At 42.5% G+C, this 19,133-nt stretch overlaps 2 protein-coding genes across 2 annotated transcripts in view; one reads left to right on the top strand and one right to left on the bottom strand.

The window, feature by feature from the left end:
• Positions 1-6,045, bottom strand: part of cd247 (CD247 molecule) — a 113,409-nt gene extending 107,364 nt beyond the window's left edge. The window contains exon 1 of the mRNA XM_067993024.1: positions 5,874-6,045. Coding sequence (XP_067849125.1) covers positions 5,874-5,931 — 58 coding nt within the window. The 5' untranslated portion in view covers positions 5,932-6,045. The remainder of the gene's footprint in view (positions 1-5,873) is intronic.
• Positions 1-19,133, top strand: part of fstl1b (follistatin-like 1b) — a 587,712-nt gene that overhangs the window by 357,264 nt on the left and 211,315 nt on the right. The gene's annotated exons all lie outside the window — the stretch shown is intronic.

The raw sequence follows: 19,133 nt of genomic DNA, 5'->3' as shown, positions 1-19,133 counted from the left end.
TCTATACTATAAAATTCTAGACAACCAAAATTCTTCAGGAGGGAGATGATAAAACTAGAACAATAGCAAGAAGGTTGACGCTTTGATTTCCCACCAAGCATTTAAGGCGGGTGGCCCTGTTGTGCCTCTACAAGCGTGGGCCACCCAACCGATTATTAAAATGACTTCATTAGTGTTCTCTTCAGCAAGCGGCACAGGAGTCCCACTCCATTGTACTTCCAGTGCTGGACCAGGGAAACTGAAATTTCAGGCCCTATTAAACTGAAACACAAGGGCAGGCATTTATTCAACATGACCCTAGGCTATCAGTCTATTGCTTAAATGTATAAACCCGGCAAAAATATACATTGACCATAAAATTTACACTTCTAAGGAAGAGATTAGGGAAAATTGGGGCTTCCATAGAAATATTTTCATTTTAAAGGATTACATGCTCATAATGCAACACCTGTTATGTCATGGTGTTAAAGACTAGGCAGAAGCTGCAAACTTTAAAAACAAATCCATGAAAATAATTAAAGTCTATTAAACATGGTGTACTGATTAAAGGGCAAGGATAATTTATGGAGAAATACTTTCAATGCAAGATATTGCTTTTTATCACTCCTCTAAAGAAACCTTCAAGATGAGCCATTCTGGAAGAACAAAATTCATTTTAACGTAGGAAAGTATGAAACGAGAAAAGACTCTGCAGTCCATTTGACTGGTCCGAAAAACTAATACCTCTCAACCATCCACTCCCTCAAATATCTATTCAAATCTCCCTTAAAATTTTCCACACTTTCTGCCTCCGCCCTCTCTATTGGCAGCCCACTCCACATGTTCAGCACCCTCTGCATTCAGTAGTCAAACCTAAATTGTCCGTGTACCTTCCTTCATCTATGCTTGAGCTCATGCCCCCTGGTTCTACAGCTCATGGCAATTTCAGATGCATTATTGGAATTCAATTTATCTATTCTCTTAAAAATCTTGAATACTTGTATAATCTCTCCCCTGAACTTTCACTTCCCCAAAGTAAATAATTTCAGGCTCTTCAATCTCTCCTCATAACTCAGATGCTTTAACCTAGGTATCAGTTTGGTTGCCCTTTTCCGTACTGCCTTCAGTGCCTGAATATCTTGCTGTGCACACAATAACCCAATACTGCCAAATGTACACCAGTAAACTTTTTTGTATGACTGATAGCTTACAAGAACCAAAAAAGATGTTGCAGATCTGTTTTAAATATGAATCAGGCCTAAAGTGTTGGACATCTTCTATGGTACATTATTAATACGTTTTCATATAAATTATTATATGGCTGAAACATAAAAGTGGAATGCCTCTGCACCAAAACTATTTTCCCTTAAAGAACCATCTCTCTTTAACCAGCTGATTAAAATTCCTTTGCAGCATTCAAAAACCTGCACGTTCCCCTCCAAGTCACACAACATCCCGACTTGGAAATATATCGCCCTTCCTTCATCGTCGCTGGGTCAAAATCCTGGAACTCCCTTCCTAACAGCACTGTGGGAGAACCTTCACCACACGGACTGCAGCGGTTCAAGAAGGCGGCTCACCACCACCTTCTCGAGGGCAATTAGAGATGGGCAATAAATGCTGGCCTTGCCAGCGACGCCCACATCCAATGAACGAATATATTTTTAAAAATATGTGGGTTCCAGTCATTTCTACTTTCAATTTACCAGCACAATTAGTAATACACAACAGGTTTAGAAATACTCCCCCAAGAATTCTACAAGGTTAACCATTTTGGAACAACAAGAAGATGTCATTCACTTTTTGCAGTGACTCCTACTGCACTATTGTGGAGATTCTGATTACATTTCCCATTCAGAAGAGCTGTGAATACCTGCATTTGACTGAAATGAGGAGATAAAGTACATATAATGAAGTACATGCAGAAAATACCAATCCATAAAAACTGACAATATTAAGTGACATTATTTGATCAAACAGTGATGGTGGATTTATTGAATGCAACTTGGTTTTAAAAAACTGTTACTGTAAGAAGAAGGGACAATGATTGAATCCATTGTACTGTATGGGGTTGAAATTGGTCTTTGGCAGTAATGAAAAATGGGCGATAGTAAATTGGCAGCCTGTTTTACACCGTGTCCAAGTGGCAAAAGTGACATGCTTTATTCTATTGAACTGTAAACAAGTCAAATTATAGATTTTTCTAATAAAACCTCTTGTGTTAATTATACAATAGTAAGAATCATTTTTATTTAAGCATCTTGGGCTGCGGTTGATCACACTTAAGCAGCAGATTAATTCTCCCAATCTCACCATCACAAAAGTTAAAATATTATTATTTTTAATTCACATGTCGGTTCAACACCTCAGGGGTCAGCAACAATAGAGTATACTCAATGTAAATATTATTCTTTGCATATCTGTTTTAAGCTCCTTTTTCGGCCGAAGACATCTTGATATTGTACACAAAGCCCATGTGTTTTTAAAAAGTAACACAAGGTTATCTCTGCAATGGCGAAAATTTTTTTTTTCAAAACTAAATACGGAAAAGCATTTTGGCTTATCTTACATCTGGTCATGATCACATTGCTATTTGTGGGACCTTGCTGTGCACAAATTGGCTGCTGCGTTTTCTACATTACAACAGTGACTACATTTCAAAAATACTTTATTGGCTGTAAAGCACTTTGGGATATCCTGAGGTCATGAAAGGCACTATATAAATGTTGTTCTTTTCTTTCTTATGTTCCAACTTGTCTGTACAGACACGAAAAATCATCACCATGTTTAAGAGTCTCCAAACCAAGCTACTGAGAGATCCACTCAAGTAAAGTTCATGTGTCTGATACAGAGCACGCAGTCTCCCTATGAACATTTTTACCTAACTTCAGAGAGCTTAGGCACAAGTTGGCAGAGCCAAGGTTTGGGGACTGCAGGGGTACTGCTGGAGTTTTAACAGCTAACACTGCACTGCCTACTGGAACAGAGCACTTAGAATCATAGAATCAGAGAATGGTTACAGCACAGAAGGAGGCCATTCAGCCCGTTGAGCCCATGCCGGCTTTCTGCAGGAGCAATCCAACTAGTCACACTCCCCTGCCCTTTCCCCATAGCCCTGCAAAACCTTTTCCTTCAAGTATGTTGGCTTTCAAAAGGGAATTGGATAAGTACTTGAAGGAAGAAACTTGTATGCTTCCTCCTGTTTATCAAGCCAAGACCACCCTACTTGTTAGGCAAAGGCTTTCAAGGTTATCTGGAGTTGTGTGGAAGGTATATTAGCTCCAAGTGACAAATCTACTCATTCAGGTTTCATTAGTGAACCAGGCTGTCTGGGACTGGCCTGGAACACTGCGGATCTGCCTGGTTCAGGAAGCAGACCTCTGCGTCTGCCACATTGGTTGACTTACTTCTGATGTTCTGGGCTATGATATATACAGAATGGCCAATTTTTTCCATGTTCAATTTTTGCAACTTAAATAAGCTCATCAAAAAAGCAAAAAGTATTCAACTTTGCTAAAATAGCCTAATTATTCTAATTTATGTTAACGTGCTTTACATTGACGGACAATGGCAGCAGATAAAGGAAAATGTTTTACTGAATTCTCAACAATAATCCAGTAGTTTGGGGAGTTGAGGTGTTTTGCTGCAGCGTTTTTAACACAGACTCTTCAAATTATATTCCAGATAAATGCATAAAATGGGAAATCTGTAACACAGTTCAGTACAGCGTGTGCAACTAATTGAAGGACATCAAACTTCAATAAAGATCCTGCATCGCAATTGTCTAAATTCAGAGTCAATATTTCACTGTAATTGTTTTATGGATTACAGGGCTAAACAGGTTAGTTTTTATCTTTGTTGATTGAATTTACTACAGATACTAAGAACTGTCAGTAGAAAGAAGCATGTATGAGTCAACTATTTTTTTAGAGTTCGAGCAAACTATAATTGATTAATTGTCAAAGTGTTAAGGATGTGCATAAGTGACAATCATCATTTCTAACTTACAGCATTTATTTGATACCTATACAACATATATCTCAGAGACACTTGAAAGCTCATTCATAATGAGTTGCTTTCCATGTGCAAGCATGAAACTGACAGCAAGAATGTATGTACAAGAGCTGCTGCCATTTTGTAATACAGGTAGTTTAGGCATAGTATAAATCACGGTTGTGTTCTTTTTTATTTTAATTATGTAATAAAAATTTACACTTCAACACATACATATATATAAATTTTAAAAATAAAGAATGGAATATTTACTCTAAGAAACTACCATTTACATAACTGTACTTGAAGTAATAACTAAGATTCTAAAGAAGGCATGGTGTCACATCACAAAAAGTATAGGCCTCTCTTGTGGCAACAAGATTTAATAGCTTTTTTCTAAAAGTAAACCTCTCATTCCCCACAGTCTAATATGACTGAAATGCTATGAACAAACCATTGTTTTATTTTAGTGATAGTTGGTGTATCTATTTTGACCCTGTGGTTGAAGAATCTAGAATCATGAATACCCTGCTTGGTAAAGGAAACATCTTTGTGCTTTCTTCACTTTTTCTACTTCAAAACTGGACACTGACCATTTTTGATGAGAGTATTTTTAGAGAATGTTATTTTGCACCAACAACAACAACTTGCATTTATATAGCACCTTTAATGTAGTAAAACAATCCCAAGACGCTTCACAGGAGCACTATCAAACAAAATTTAACACTGAGCCACATAAGGAGATATTAGGACAGGTGACCAAAAGCTTGGTCAAACAGGTAGGTTTTAAGGAGTGTCTTAAAGGAGGAGAGAGAGGTAGAGAGGCGGAGAGGTTTAAGGAGAGAATTCCAGAGCTTAGGGCCTAGACAGCTGAAGGCACAGCCGCCAATGGTGGAGCAATTAAAATCGGGGCTGTGCAAGAGGCCAGAATTTGAGGAGCGCAGAGACCTCGGAGGGTTGTAGGGCTGGAGGAGGTTACAGAGATAGGGAGGGGCAAGGCCATGGAAAAATTTGAATTGTGAATGATGCAAGACTCTATGATGATTATAAAACATGCTATAGCTTCCTATAGGATAACAAATACTGCCCAATTTATAGAAGGCAGGCATTTATTAGAAAGTGGATGTTTGTCAGATCAAAGCACCCTTACAACATGCTGGTGTAGCTGAGGTGACATTTTCTCATCCCAAATGAGGCACGGATTTGTAAAAAAAAACAATTTTATGTGTAAGTTGTGGTTCTTTTAAAAAACTTATCATAAGGGTTCGTCAGTTATATTACAAAATGGGAAGATTATAACTACTCTATTAATATGCCAGTTTCATGGATTCCAAATCAAACAACTTTGTCAAACTTGGGCTGGTTTAGAATTAAATAATTTTTTGTGATACTTTTAAAAGAAATAAGTACAATAATACTGAAAAGGAATAAACCCTTAAGTATCCAGTTTTGATTCTGAATTAAACACTTCTCTATTTCTTGAAGATAATTGTTTTGATGAACATTAAATTTGAATTTTACAATCTTTTTATAATTCAAGAAAGGCAGCATAATGTCCAAAAGGTAATAAAATAAATCAGTAATGCTGCACAGTCAAATTTTTATCCTCCTTAAAACTGAACTGTAAAACTTTTATCATCTTTTGGCTGATTAAGTGATTGTCACTTCATGCTTATTTTTTCAAACCTTTCTGCATAGTTTTTCCTTATTGCACTAACAACTAATTTCCCATTCAGTCTGCTGTTAAATATTTTGCTACACTGAGGTCAGACTACTTGGCCATTAACAAAGTGTTAAAAATGGACAATTTCCTCCCGTCTTGACCAACGAGCGTAACAACTTATCCACTTTTCAATTCTAAATTTTAGTTACTTTTTTAAAAAGAAATGAGAAAATCTTACCAGCGAGATGGAATTCTGTGACCAGGCATATTGCAGCACAAATCCACTTTAATTTCATTTTCTTTTCTAAGCTCTTCCCTTGCTTTTTTTCACTCAGGCTTTTTGTTCCTCACAGTGCACTGTGACTTGTCTTCTGTTGTGCATTCAGGAAGTGGCTAGCAGTTGAGCTTGTGTACAGCCTACATGCTCAGAATGCTGAGATCTGAATGCTGATAACAAAAGTTTTATGAACTTATCATGCCTTCATTTTATTTTAGTAAAACTTTCTATATAGACACAAAACATTTAAACCAATCCAGCATCTCTTTTATTGTCACTTCCTCGGAAGGCTACTCCTTCTAAAGTCCCAATTGTTTTTGCTTACTGTTTCATTCACTTCTGATCTATTGACTGTATTTTTACTGTATTTATTCACATGTAGTGCGTCATGCATATACTCTCATTTTCAGGAAAACTAATTCTCAGATTCAGTGAGGATATATGAATGTGTGTATTTCTCATGATTTTTGTTTTTGGTGGCTGTAGTGTCCACATTGACAGATCAGTCAGCATAAATGGACCAAAAATTGATTAAAACCCACGTCATAAAATTAAAACAGTATTAATTACAAACACAATGCTGTAATCTCAGGTTTCAGTTGACTGTGTATTCGTTTATTTTACTACATTGTAATTGCTTCAAGAAATCTGTTATTCTGTTTTGAGATTTGTAAAGGCTTGGGAAGAAATAAATTATGTAACTGAAGAGTATTCGAAACAGATTACAAGTATCATTGTGGTATTGTTTCTTCACAATTCATATGTAAACTCATGAATCTTTTGCTGTTTACCTTACCTACAGCGTAAGTAACCAGGTTTACAGTATTTATAGCTTCCTTTAAACAGAATGTGAAGTCAAAGGTGAACCTCTTTTTGATGATCTGAGTGTCTGATGCATGAAGTAAGGTCATGGGAGCACCATAACCTCCAAATTCCTCTTCTTGTCACACACCATCCTGACTTGGTTGTATACTGCTCTAACCGGTATGATAATAGGAGGGAAAGGGTTCCTCTGGGGAGTGCAGCCAGAGCCAAGTCCATAGCACCGTGGGTGCTCAGCTGTACGGGGGTGGGGGGGGGGGGTGGAGAGGAGAAAGGTCAGGAGAGCGATAGTGATAGGGGATTCAATAGTTAGGGGAACAGACAAGCGTTTCTGTGGCCACAGACGTGATTCCAGGATGGCATGTTGCCTCCCTGGTGCCAGAATCAAGGATGTCACTGAGCGGCTGCAGAACATTCTGAGGGAGGAGGGTGAACAGCCAGAGGTCGTGGTCCATATCGGTACCAATGACATAGGTAGAAAGAGGGATGAGTTGCTGCAGGCAGATTTTAAGGAGCTAGGAAAGGAATTAGTAAGCAGGACCTCAAAGGTAGTAATCTCCGGATTGCTCCCAGTGCCACGTGCTAGTGAGTATAGAAATAGGAAGACAGAGTGGATGAATGCATGGTTGGAAAGATGGTGCAGGAGGGAGGGCTTTAGATTCCTGGGGCATTGGGACCGGTTCTGAGGAAGGAGGGACCTGTACAAGCCGGACGGGTTGCACCTCAATAGAGCTGGGACCAATATTCTTGTGGGGAGGTTTGCCAGTGCTGTTGGGGAGGTTTAAACCAGCTGGGCAAGGGGGATGGGAACCTGAGTGTAGAATCAGTTGGGAGAGAAGTAAAACTGGAAATGGAAGGCAGAAAATTAGTAAGTGAGTTTGGATGGCAGAGGAAACAAAGGTTAGAAAATAAACAACAAAGGAGTTTGGCAGTGCTTAATGGTATATACCTCAATGCAAGGAGTCTAGTGAATAAGGCAGATGAACTGAGGGTACAGATAGAAACATGGAAGTATGATATCTTAGCTATTACAGAAACATGGCTTAAAGAGGGGCAGGAACGGTAGCTCAACGTTCCTGGTTACAGGGTTTTCAGAAGAGATAGAGAGGGGGATAAAAAAGGAGGGGGGTGGCAATTTTGCTAAAAGAAGCAATTACAGTTGTGAGGAGGGATGATATGATAGAAGGATCATCAAATGAGGCCATATGGGTTGAGCTAAGGAACAAAAAAGGGGCAGTCACACGACTGGGAGCATATTATAGACCCCCAAACAGTCAGAGGGAGATAGAAGAGCAAATATGTAGGCAAATTTCTGAGAAGTGCAAAAACAATATGGCAGTAATAGTAGGGGATTTCAACTACCCTAATATTAACTGGGATACAAAGAGTGTGAAGGGAATAGAGGGCACAAAATTCTTAAATTGCATTCAAGAGAACTTTTTTAGCCAGTATGTAGCAAGCCCAACAAGAGAGGGGGCAGTTCTGGATTTAGTTTTAGGAAATGAAGCTGGGCAGTGGAAGGAGTATCAGTGGGAGAGCATTTTGGTGGGATTGATCATAATTCAGTTAGATTTAGCATAGTTATGGAAAAGGACAAAGATAGCACAGGAGTTAAAGTTCTCAAATGGGGAAAGGCCAGTTTTACTACGCTGCAAAGTGATTTAGCAAAAATGGACTGGAAACAGCTACTTGAAGGTAAATCAATGTCAGAGCAGTGGGAGGCATTCAAGGGGTTCAGAATAAACATGTTCCCACAAAGAAAAAGGGTGGGACTGCCAAATCTACAGCCCCCTGCATGTCAAGGAGCATACAGGGTAAGATAAGGCAAAAAAGGAAAGCTTATGTCAGACACCGAGAACTCAATACTACAGAAAGCCTAGAGAAGTATAGGAAGTGCAGGGGTGAAATTAAAAAGGAAATTAGGAAAGCAAAGAGCGGGCATGAAAAAATATTGGCATGTAAAATCAAGGAAAACCCAAAGATATTTTATAAATACATTAAGAGCAAGAGGATAACTAAGTAAAGAGTAGGGACTATAAGAAACCAAAAAGGTAACCTATGTGTGGAGGCGGAAGATGTTGGCATGGTTCTTAAGGAATACTTTGGGTCTGTCTTCACAAAAGAGAGGGACGATGCAGACATTATAGTTAAGGAGGAGGAGCGTGAAAAATTGGATGGGATAAACATAGTGAGGGAGGAAATATTAAGGGGATTAGCATCTTTGAAAGTAGATAAATCACCAGGACTGGATGAAATGTACCCAGGCTGTTAAAAGAAGCAAGGGAGGAAATATTTCCCCTGTTACATCATTTTCCAATCCTCCCTGGATACTTGTGTGGTGCTGGAGAATTGGAGGACTGCTAACGTTGTACTGTTATTTAAATAGGGAGCGAAGGATAGATTGAATAATTACAGGCCAGTCAGGTGGTGGGCAATTTATTGGAATCAATTCTGAGAAACAGGATAAACTGTCACTTAGAAAGGCACGGATTAATCAAGACAGTCAGCATGGATTTGTTAAGGGAAGATTGTGTCTCACTAACTTGATTGAATTTTTTGAGGCGTTAACAAGGAATGTCGATGAGGTTAGTGCATTTGATGTAGTCTACATGGATTTTAGCAAGGCCTTTGACAAGGTCCCACATGGCAGACTGGTCAAAAAAGTACAATGGGATCCAAGGGAAAGTGGTAAGTTGGTTCCAAAATTGGCTCAGTGGCAGGAAGCAAAGGGTAATGGTCAACGGGTGTTTTTGTGATGGAAGGCTGTTTCCATTGGGGTTCCGCAGGGCTCAGTACTAGGTCCCTTGCTTTTTGTGATATATATTAATGATTTGGACTTAAATGTAGGGGCCATGATTAAGAAGTTTGCAGATGATACAAAAATTGGCTGTGTGGTTGATAGTGAGGAGGAAAGCTGTAGACTGCAGGAAGACATCAATGGACTGGTCAGGTGGGCAGAAAAGTGGCAAATGAAATTCAATCCAGAGAAGTGTGAGGTAATGAATTTGGGGAAAAGGCAAGAGAGTACACAATAAATGGGAGGATACTAAGAAGTGCAGATGAAGTGAGGGACCTTGGAAGTGCATGTCCACAGATCCCTGTAGGTAGCAGGACAGGTAGATAAAGTGGTTAAGAAAGCATACAGGATACTTTCCTTTATTAGTCGAGGCATAGAATATAAGTGCAGGGAGATTTTGCTAGAACTGTATAAAGCACTAGTTAGGCCACAGCTTGAGTACTGGGTACAGTTCTGGTCACCACATTACAGGAAGGATGTAATTGCACTAGAGAGGGTACAGAGGAGAATTACGAGGATGTTGCCACGACTGGAGAATTTTAGTATGAGGAAAGATTAGATAGGCTGGGGTTTGTTTTCTTTGAAACAGAGGAGGCTGAGGGGTGATTTAATTGAGGTGTACAAAATTATGAGGGGCCTAGATAGAGTGGACAAAGGATGGGACTGCCAAATCTACAGAGAGGTCAATAACCAGGGGGCACAGATTTAAAGTTATTGGTAGAAGGATTAGAGGGGAGCTGAGAAAAAAAATTTTCACCCAGAGGGTGGTGGGGGTCTGGAACTCACTGCCTGAAAGGGTGGTGGAGGCAGAAATCCTCATCACATTTAAAAAGAACCTGGATATGCACCTGAAGTGCCTTAACCCACAAGGCCACGGACCAAGTGCTGGAAAGTGGGATTAGGCTGGGTGGCTCATTTTTGGCCGGCGCATACACAATGGGCCGAATGGCCTCCTTCTCTGCCACAAATTTTCTATGATTCTAAGATTCTGTGATACCACCAGCCCTTCATTGTCAATGGTTCAACATTCTGGAATTCCATATTTAAGATCATCATGGGAGCACCATTAGCACATGGACTGCAGCAGTTCGCAGCAAAGGTCCATCACAACCTTCTCAGGGCAACTAGGGACAGGCAACAAAAACACAGCTTTTCCAGCGCCACTCACATCCCGAGAACAAAATAAAAATAGAAGTCATTTGGAATGGCCTGCCCTGGGCAAACAATGAACCCTTTTATTGTTGCTAGATAGCACATAGGAATTCCAATACATCTCAGGTTACTTCAGGTGATGGATAATATAGCCATGCCAGGTACTTTTGTAACAAATTAAACTATTATTGACAAATAGAGTTATTTCCAGAAGCAAGCAGTAAATGCAAGATATTCAAAGCAATTCAAAAACTGAAATTTGAAGCCAGTTTGCAAAAAGTTAAACACTCAATCCAGTCTGATGAGATTCTCTGAAAGCCTTGCAGAACTTAGGATGAAATAAATATTTTTCAAGGACATATTGCATTCTTAGTCCTTAGTGATCTAACAAAAAGCTGTCTTTGCTGGATTTCCATATGTGCATGTCCATGGAGCTACATTACATAGGAAAACAGGAACAGGAGTAGGCCATTAACCCCTCGAGCCTGTTCCACCGTTCAATTAGATCATATCTGATCTGTATCTTAACTCTATCAACCTGCCTTGGTTCGGTAACCCTTAATCCTCTTGCCTAACAAAAATCTATTAATCTCAGTTTTAAAATTTTCAATTGACCTAGTCTCAACAGCTTTTTGGGGGAGAGTGTTCCAGATTTCCACTACCATTTGTGTGAAAATATGCTTCCTGACATCACTCCTGAACAGCCTAGCTTTAATTTTAAGGTTATGCCCTCGCGCTCTGGAATCCTCCACCAACAGAAATAGTTTCTTTCTTTCTACCCCATCAAATCCTTCAATCATCTTAAACACCTCAATTAGATCACCTTTTAATCTTCTATACACAAGGGAATACAAGCCTAGTCTATGCAACCTGTCCTCATAATTTAACCCTTTTAATCCCGGTATCTGGTGAATCTGCACTACACCTCCTCCACGGCCAATATATCCTTCCTGAGGTGCCGTGCCCAGAACTGAACACAGTACTCTAAATGCACTCTAACCGGAGCTTTATATAACTGTAACATAACTTCTACCCCTTTGTATTCCAGCCCCTTGAGATAAAGGCCAACATTCCATTAGCCTTTTGATTTACTTTTTGTAACTGACCACTAGCTTTTTGATTTCTGTATTTGGACCCCTAAATCTCTCTGCTCCTCCACAGTTCCTAGCTTCTCGTCTTTAGAAAATATTATGATCTCATAGCCAGAAAGAACTGAACCGCTGATAGATGAAACATGCAGGATTTTCATACTCGGAAAGCCCTTTGAAGACAGGCAGTGGCAATATGCAGTGTTTGATATGAATTGCAAATACTGGTTTGCATTTTAGGCCATTGATAAAATCACATGGCACCTGGATCAAAGCAGCCTTCCTGTATGATTGTTTAAAGCAATACATTCATCTTTAACTTTGCAATCAAAATATTTGCACATTAAGGATTCTTTGTTCCTATCGCAGAGTTCCCGTAAACACCTTGGCCTAGGGGATCTGACTGTGGAGTATCTTAGCTGGGGAGGGACTTTCACCCATCACAGAGATATCCCCTGACTCTGGCTACTTTTTCAGGCCTGGGGTCATATGCATTTGGAGGCTGCTTCCCAGCCTCTAATGGGGGTTCGTCCCAGACTGGAGCCTGTTGCAGTGAGAGGAAAAAGGCTGCCATTCAACTGCCTTAAGAAAATAAAGATGTTGCTGGAGACTGTGCGCAGCCACTCTCTGATAGCACTCACACAAGCACCACCACAATTACACAGCCAAGTCCCCTCTACACAGAGGTGGACACATTTTATGCCATTGGGCTTGCCCTCTGGAAAAGAGGGAGGGGAGAGAGATGGGCCCTTGTCTCCTTTGCCAACGTGTTGGCTTTTAAATGAATGCGTAACTTCCATTTGAATATTTAAACCAAGAGACACAGGAAAGAAGAAATAAGAAACCATGAATAAAATATTCCATTATTTTGTCACATTACTATCTCTCCCCCCACTGCGGATGTCATGAGAACCATTCTTGAAGGGAAAGCATATCAATGTCCCCATGCTGCAAGCCACAATGATATCAGACAACCATATCATGCCCTGCAGTGTAATGCAATCGGTGTACCTGCTTATCCTGTAATTAACCAAACTAAAGGAATGTAGGCAAATCAGAGAACTGCGTATTTCCAGCTCCACCAATTTGCCAGAGGGCAGAAAACCAACCCAAGTTCGTCCCAAAGAAGTCCAAACTGGTTTCTGGCAGACTTTGGTTGTTTACTACCAGTTTGTAGAGAATACAAGAGCAAAAACACAACTGTCTGATTGTATCTCCTACGTCCTACAATTCAGCAAAGATGGCTCATTATAATCTTTCAAAGTAATGCTGTTTGGGCTTTGAAGATCAACTAGAAGCAAAGATTTCAGTTTTCTTTGATATCCTGTCTGGTGAGGTTTGCTCATATGTTGCACTATTTATTCTGTCAATATGCAGAGCCATGATTTAGTTTCTGGTTGTAACCCAGGAATAGAGTTCAAAAAGCTAGTTGTTTCCACATTCCATGATTCTTTTTGTGTTACTATATTATTTTCTACACAGCTTCCTTAATAATGGTTTATTGCAGCGGGGTTGCAAATATTGTGACTCGGAATAGATTTTTTAAACATTCCTGTTAAAAATTATAACAGCCACTCCCAAACATCCAGCTCTATCATTTTCTATTGCCAATAAAAGTTGTACCTTCCAATGCATTAACTCGCAGTGCAACCCAACTTATTACTGGGCTTCATCATTACATTAATTGGACTTGGAACAGCAATGAAGGTGATGGGACATCTCCACTGAATGAACTTACATTGAGGTAGGTTTTTGTGTGACTGCTTCCATCGACTGGGAGGTGGGTGGAGTCAGTCCGCTGCCTGCCTAATGGAACTAATCGCAAGTCTGACCATTTTCAAGGTCGGGCTTCATTTAAATATAAGTGGCCAGTTTGGTGGGGGGGGGGGGAGATCTGCCAGCTCTTCCACAGACCCGGGCTGGGTCTGGTAAGTAAATGTGGAGAGAGGAAATATCGGCAGAGGGCCATACTGATTTGGGCATCAGGTGGGGTCAAATTTTGTGGGGCTAGGAGGAACATAAAAATCATTTAAAAACTTACCTGTGCGGTTTTCTGAGCAATGCCTTTAAGGACTGCTTGTTAGGCTGCTCAACACCAACGGCGCTAAATTGGGCCGTCTGGCACCCGTTGTTTTGGCGCTACGCGGCATCTCGAACATCCAAGATGGCGTCTTGGCTGTGCCACGCCATCTTGGTGTAGGAGTCAGCGCATGTGCAAATACCGAACAACGGAAGCATGTAAAGTAAGGAGAAAATGCGTGCAATCAGTGTGCAACACTGATTTAAAGTGATAGACACCATTTTGGACCTTAACGCTCAACTCAATGCACTGTCTTAACCACACACACCTGATTGTGTCATAGAGTGCCTGGAGGACCCCACACCAGCGCTATTTAAAGGGACCATGCAGGATTCACAAGTTAGTTGCTGGATTATTGCTTCTGGCTGCTGGTGGAATAGGAATTGTTTTTTGAAGCTCCCTATACCTACTGACTACTCCTACAGTACATTTGAGAGTGGTTTGGCACGTACTGCCTTACGGTTCGGAAAGTTACAACTGTGGTTGAACAACATTCCTGGCAACCATGGGTGATCTGCTAGGGCTCCCGCTGGGCATCGAGCATGACTGGGAGCGTGCACAGAGGCTACACACAGCAGGTCAAGCTGCGAGGAGAGGGAGAAGGAGGAGGTGCAGGGCACTGAGCAGGAGGCCGTATCCAATGAGGGCCTTCCAAGACCAATTCTCTTACTTCAACATAACCGAGGAGGATTGCATCCAATGGCTGACGTTCACCAAGAAAGTCGTGATCGAGATCTGTCAACTGGTGCGGCCACGACTGCAGCCTCAGAGCAGGGTGAGGACAGCATTGCCTGTGGCTGTGGAGTTCACCGTGGCGTTGAACTTCTACAGCTCACGATCATTTCAGGCCTTTGCTGGCGACATGTGCAACATCTCGCAGTATGCAATGCACTGCTGCATTAGGGAGGTCACAGACGCACTGTACTAGATGTGGAACATGTTCATCACCTTCCCTCTTGACAGAGTCAAGCAGAACAAGCGAGTACGGGGGTTCGCTCGCATTGCTGGCTTCCCCATGGTGCAGGGTGCCATTGACTGCATGTACATTGCCCTGTGTGCCCCGCATATCAACTCGGTCGTCTTTGTCAACTGAAAGGGCTTCCACTCGCTGAAAGCGCAGCTGGTGTGCGACCACACGCATTGAATCATGGAGGTCAATGCCCGCTACCCTGGGAGTAGTCACGATGCCTTTGTCATGTGGCAGTCCAACGTGCCAGCTATCTTTCACTGGCCTCGGCAAGTCAAAGGCTGGCTACTGTGCGACAAGGGCTATCCCCTCAGGCCGTGGCTCATGACTCTGGTCAGGAACCCACGCACACGTGCACAGCAGGCCTATAATAGGACCCATGCTGCCACTTGCAACATCGTGGAGCACACCATAGGCCTCCACAATCAACGCTTCCACTGCCTGGACCAGTCTGGAGGAGCCCTGCAGTACTCCGCTAAGTGGGTGAGCAGATTCGTGATGGTATGCTACACGCTGCACAACCTCGCCATCACGAGGGACAAGCCTTTGCCACCAATGATTGGAGAAGACCCTGAGCCAGAGCTGGAGGAGGAGAAGGCTGAGGAGGAAGAGGCTGAGGAGGAGGAAGAGGAGGAGGAAGAGGCTGAGGAGGAGGAGGGGGAGGAGCCGGAAGAGGAAGTGGAGGAAGACACAAGGGTGCAACAGGAACCACACGCCTTGTCTGCAAGGGCGCTGCGTGCTCACCTGATCCGTGCCTGCTATCAATAATATCAACAACATCCCCCAACTCACCAACAGTCCTACACTCCTCACCTTTCTGCTCCAACAAGAAAATCAAATCGCCCTCTGATTGCACATTAGTTTCCTTCTCAGCTCATCGCACAAATGAAAACCACCACCAAATGCAAATTCAAAGTCACATTTACCAATGAATAAATGAAATTATGGAAACAGAATAGAACTATTCACCCTTGTGCATCGCCTTAGTGTCTGTTGTTCGTGTGCCTTTACTTATAGAGTCATAGAGTTATACAGCACGGATAGAGGCCCTTCGGCCCATCGTGTCCGCGCCGGCCATCAAGCCCTGTCTAATCTAATCCCATATTCCAGCATTTGGTCCATAGCCTTGTATGCTCCAAGGAAAACAAACCCAATCTTCCCAGTCTCTCTTCATAGCTGAAGCGCTCCAGCCCTGGTAACATCCTGGTGAATCTCCTCTGCACCCTCTCCAAAGCGATCACATCCTTCCTGTAGTGTGGCGACCAGAACTGCACACAGTACTCCAGCTGTGGCCTAACCAGTGTTTTATACAGCTCCATCATAACCTCCTTGCTCTTATATTCTATGCCTCGGCTAATAAAGGCAAGTATCCCATATGCCTTCTTTACCACCTTATCTACCTGTTCCGCCGCCTTCAGGGATCTGTGAACTTGCACACCAAGATCCCTCTGACCCTCTGTCTTGCCTAGGGTCCTCCCATTCATTGTGTATTCCCTTGCCTTGTTAGTCCCTCCAAAGTGCATCACCTCGCACTTTTCCGGGTTAAATTCCATTTGCCACTGTTCCGCCCATCTGACCAACCCATCTATATCGTCCTGCAGACTGAGGCTATCCTCCTCGCTATTTACCACCCTACCAATTTTTGTATCATCAGCGAACTTACTGATCATACCTTTTACATTCATATCCAAGTCATTAATGTAGACCACAAACAGCAAGGGACCCAGCACCGATCCCTGTGGTACCCCACTGACCACAGGCTTCCAGTCACTAGTGCTCCTATGAGGTGCTTCCCCAGTGGTTGGAGCATGGGTGGTAGAAGGCTGCTGGCTTTCAATGGAGGAGTGTGCAGATGGCCTTGGAGGACGACCTCGAGCCGGGAGGGCCCAGCTTCAGACTGCACCATCTCAGCATGGGCTGCAGCAGTCTGATTTCAGATTTCAAATTTCCAGCATCTGCAGTATTTTGCTTTTGAATAAAAGTTTGTGGCTCTCTTATACTGGTAAAGTGATGTATGTAGCATCATTAGAGCAGCCAAATAAATTTCCATCCTCCAAAGTTTTAACTGCAACTTTTAATGCAGCAACAATTGCCAAGACTTCAGAAAGTCTTCCTTAGCAAACTGAAGGCTTTAGAAGGATGGCATAAATGCATAGTGAAAAAAAAGTGTGCATGATGTTCAATGCAGAACTATGTAAAGGCTCACTGCCAAAATAAAACTACAGTTCAACTCAATCTGAAATCCAGCAACCCTGCCTTAAGAATTGGGCTAAAGCAGGCCAGGCCCATTATACTGTCATGTGCCCATTTCAAATGGGGAAGGTGCATGCTGGGAGCCTTACCTCACTAAAGTCAGGAATATCAGCTTGGGGCCTCATTTCCACAACTCTACTTTATGAAGTGAGCTGCACTCCCCTGTAGCTCTGCCTGCTTCCTCACCCAAAAATATTACCCTGAAAAATTAATTGTGAAGCAAGCCAGGTGTACGAGGATGGGTGCCTGATTTTCTGACATGTGCCAGCCATCAGCAAAGCTCCATACGGTTGGAGAAGCCTTATGGATCTGAATTTATGATCCCATCACAGTGGCAGCAGGACCACTGCTCTTTGGGTGCATTGTGTACCAGTAGAGTATTGACCTGTGCCAATAATTTCCACAGGGGTTCTCCTGATCTCCCGTCATAACTTCAGCAGAAAATCAGCGAAAACCCAGGAGAAGTGACTTAAACGCAGCTACAGAAGGAGATCGGGAAACCCCCACAGAAATTCTATTCTTGTAAGGTTAGATCATTGAAATAATTAGAGCGACCTTCCTTTGCACATTCTCCCAGGCACAGGGAGCGCGCTAATGGAGGGGATTGGTTATCCGGAATTAAGGGCTGCTAGGAAAATTTAACGGGATATGGCCACTTAAAGGCATAGCCCATGACCTTCTGTTTGATGGCTGATAAAGTGGACGTGCAAGTCCTGCGAGGAACGGAGATGGTGGACTCGATTGGTTTCTTCCCCGACTAGACAGTCGATGCCATTTGGCAGAATGTCTCGTCGCCGGAACTGACCAACAGGCACCAGGATGTAGCCTGGATGGTAGTGAGAAAGGCCCTCCCAGTGTGCTCTTTCCAACACACACGGAACCTCACCACCACCACGAGCTGCCCTCGAGGCTGTGGCAGGGAGGAGACCATCGTTGACTTCCTGATGGGCTGCCCCTTTGTGCAGTAGCTGTGGAGAGAGATGCGTTGGTATCTGTCCCGGTTCATCCCAAACAGTTTGGTAACACAGGACGCTGTGCTATACGGGCTGTTCCCCGGGACGCACACCGAGACAGATATCACCTGCGACTGGAAGACCATCAACTCGGTGAAGGAGGCCCTTTGGTCCGCCCGAAACCTGCTGGTCTTCCAACTGAAGGAGCTGTCCACAACCAAGTGTTGCCGACTGGCACACTCCAAGGTCCAGGAGTACGTGCTGCGGGACGCACTGAAACAAGATGCGACCTACAAAAAGGCTCTATGGGGAAAGGCCACTGTATAAAGCCACCCCAGCCTGTACTGTACAGAATGTATTAGAAAATATGTACTGTGTTTTAAAATTGTGACAATAAGATCATAGTGTATACGATCTGTACTGTATTGTTTTGAACTGCAGTGCTGCATTTTGCAGCCTTCATTTGAACTGTGTGTAAACCATGTGCATCTTTAAATTTTATGGAATAAAGTATATTTTGAAATAAAAACAAAATGTTCGACACTCCAGGGCACCATTCCCAAGGTAACAGTGCATCATGCTTGGCAGAAGGGGCTGGCCAGGCTTAACAATGTGTAGAGTAGCTGCAGGACCTTGGAGCAGATGCAGGCCGTGACAGCATATTTTAAAGAACCTGGCAAGACTACCCAACAGTGTTATGTATCAAGATTCATAGCACACAATGTTGCCTACCAAACTGTTCCACATTTACTGCTTATCCATGCCAAGTCCTAACACAACCTTACAGCTCTTTTATTGCATGTCAGGCCAAACAGATTGCACCTGAACAGGGCTAAGACCAATATCTTCTCGGGGAGATTAACTAGTGCTGTGGGGGAGGGTGAAAACTAATTTGGCAGGGGGAGGGGAATCAGGATGTAGCAGCAGAGAGGAGAGACAAGGCGTATAGAAAACTAGGAACAACAAATTGCAACAGAATAAAGAATAGTGTAGAAAGAGCAGGAATTGGATGGAGGAGAAAACAAAAGTAGATTAGAATGGTGCTGGAATGCATGTGTGTTAATGCGAGGAGTGTTATAAATAAGGTTGATGAACTGCAGGGACAAGTT

This window comes from Heptranchias perlo, chromosome 11 (assembly GCF_035084215.1).
Source record: "Heptranchias perlo isolate sHepPer1 chromosome 11, sHepPer1.hap1, whole genome shotgun sequence".
In the NCBI taxonomy this organism is placed as follows: domain Eukaryota; kingdom Metazoa; phylum Chordata; class Chondrichthyes; order Hexanchiformes; family Hexanchidae; genus Heptranchias; species Heptranchias perlo.
This window is presented reverse-complemented; position numbering and strand designations above follow the sequence as displayed.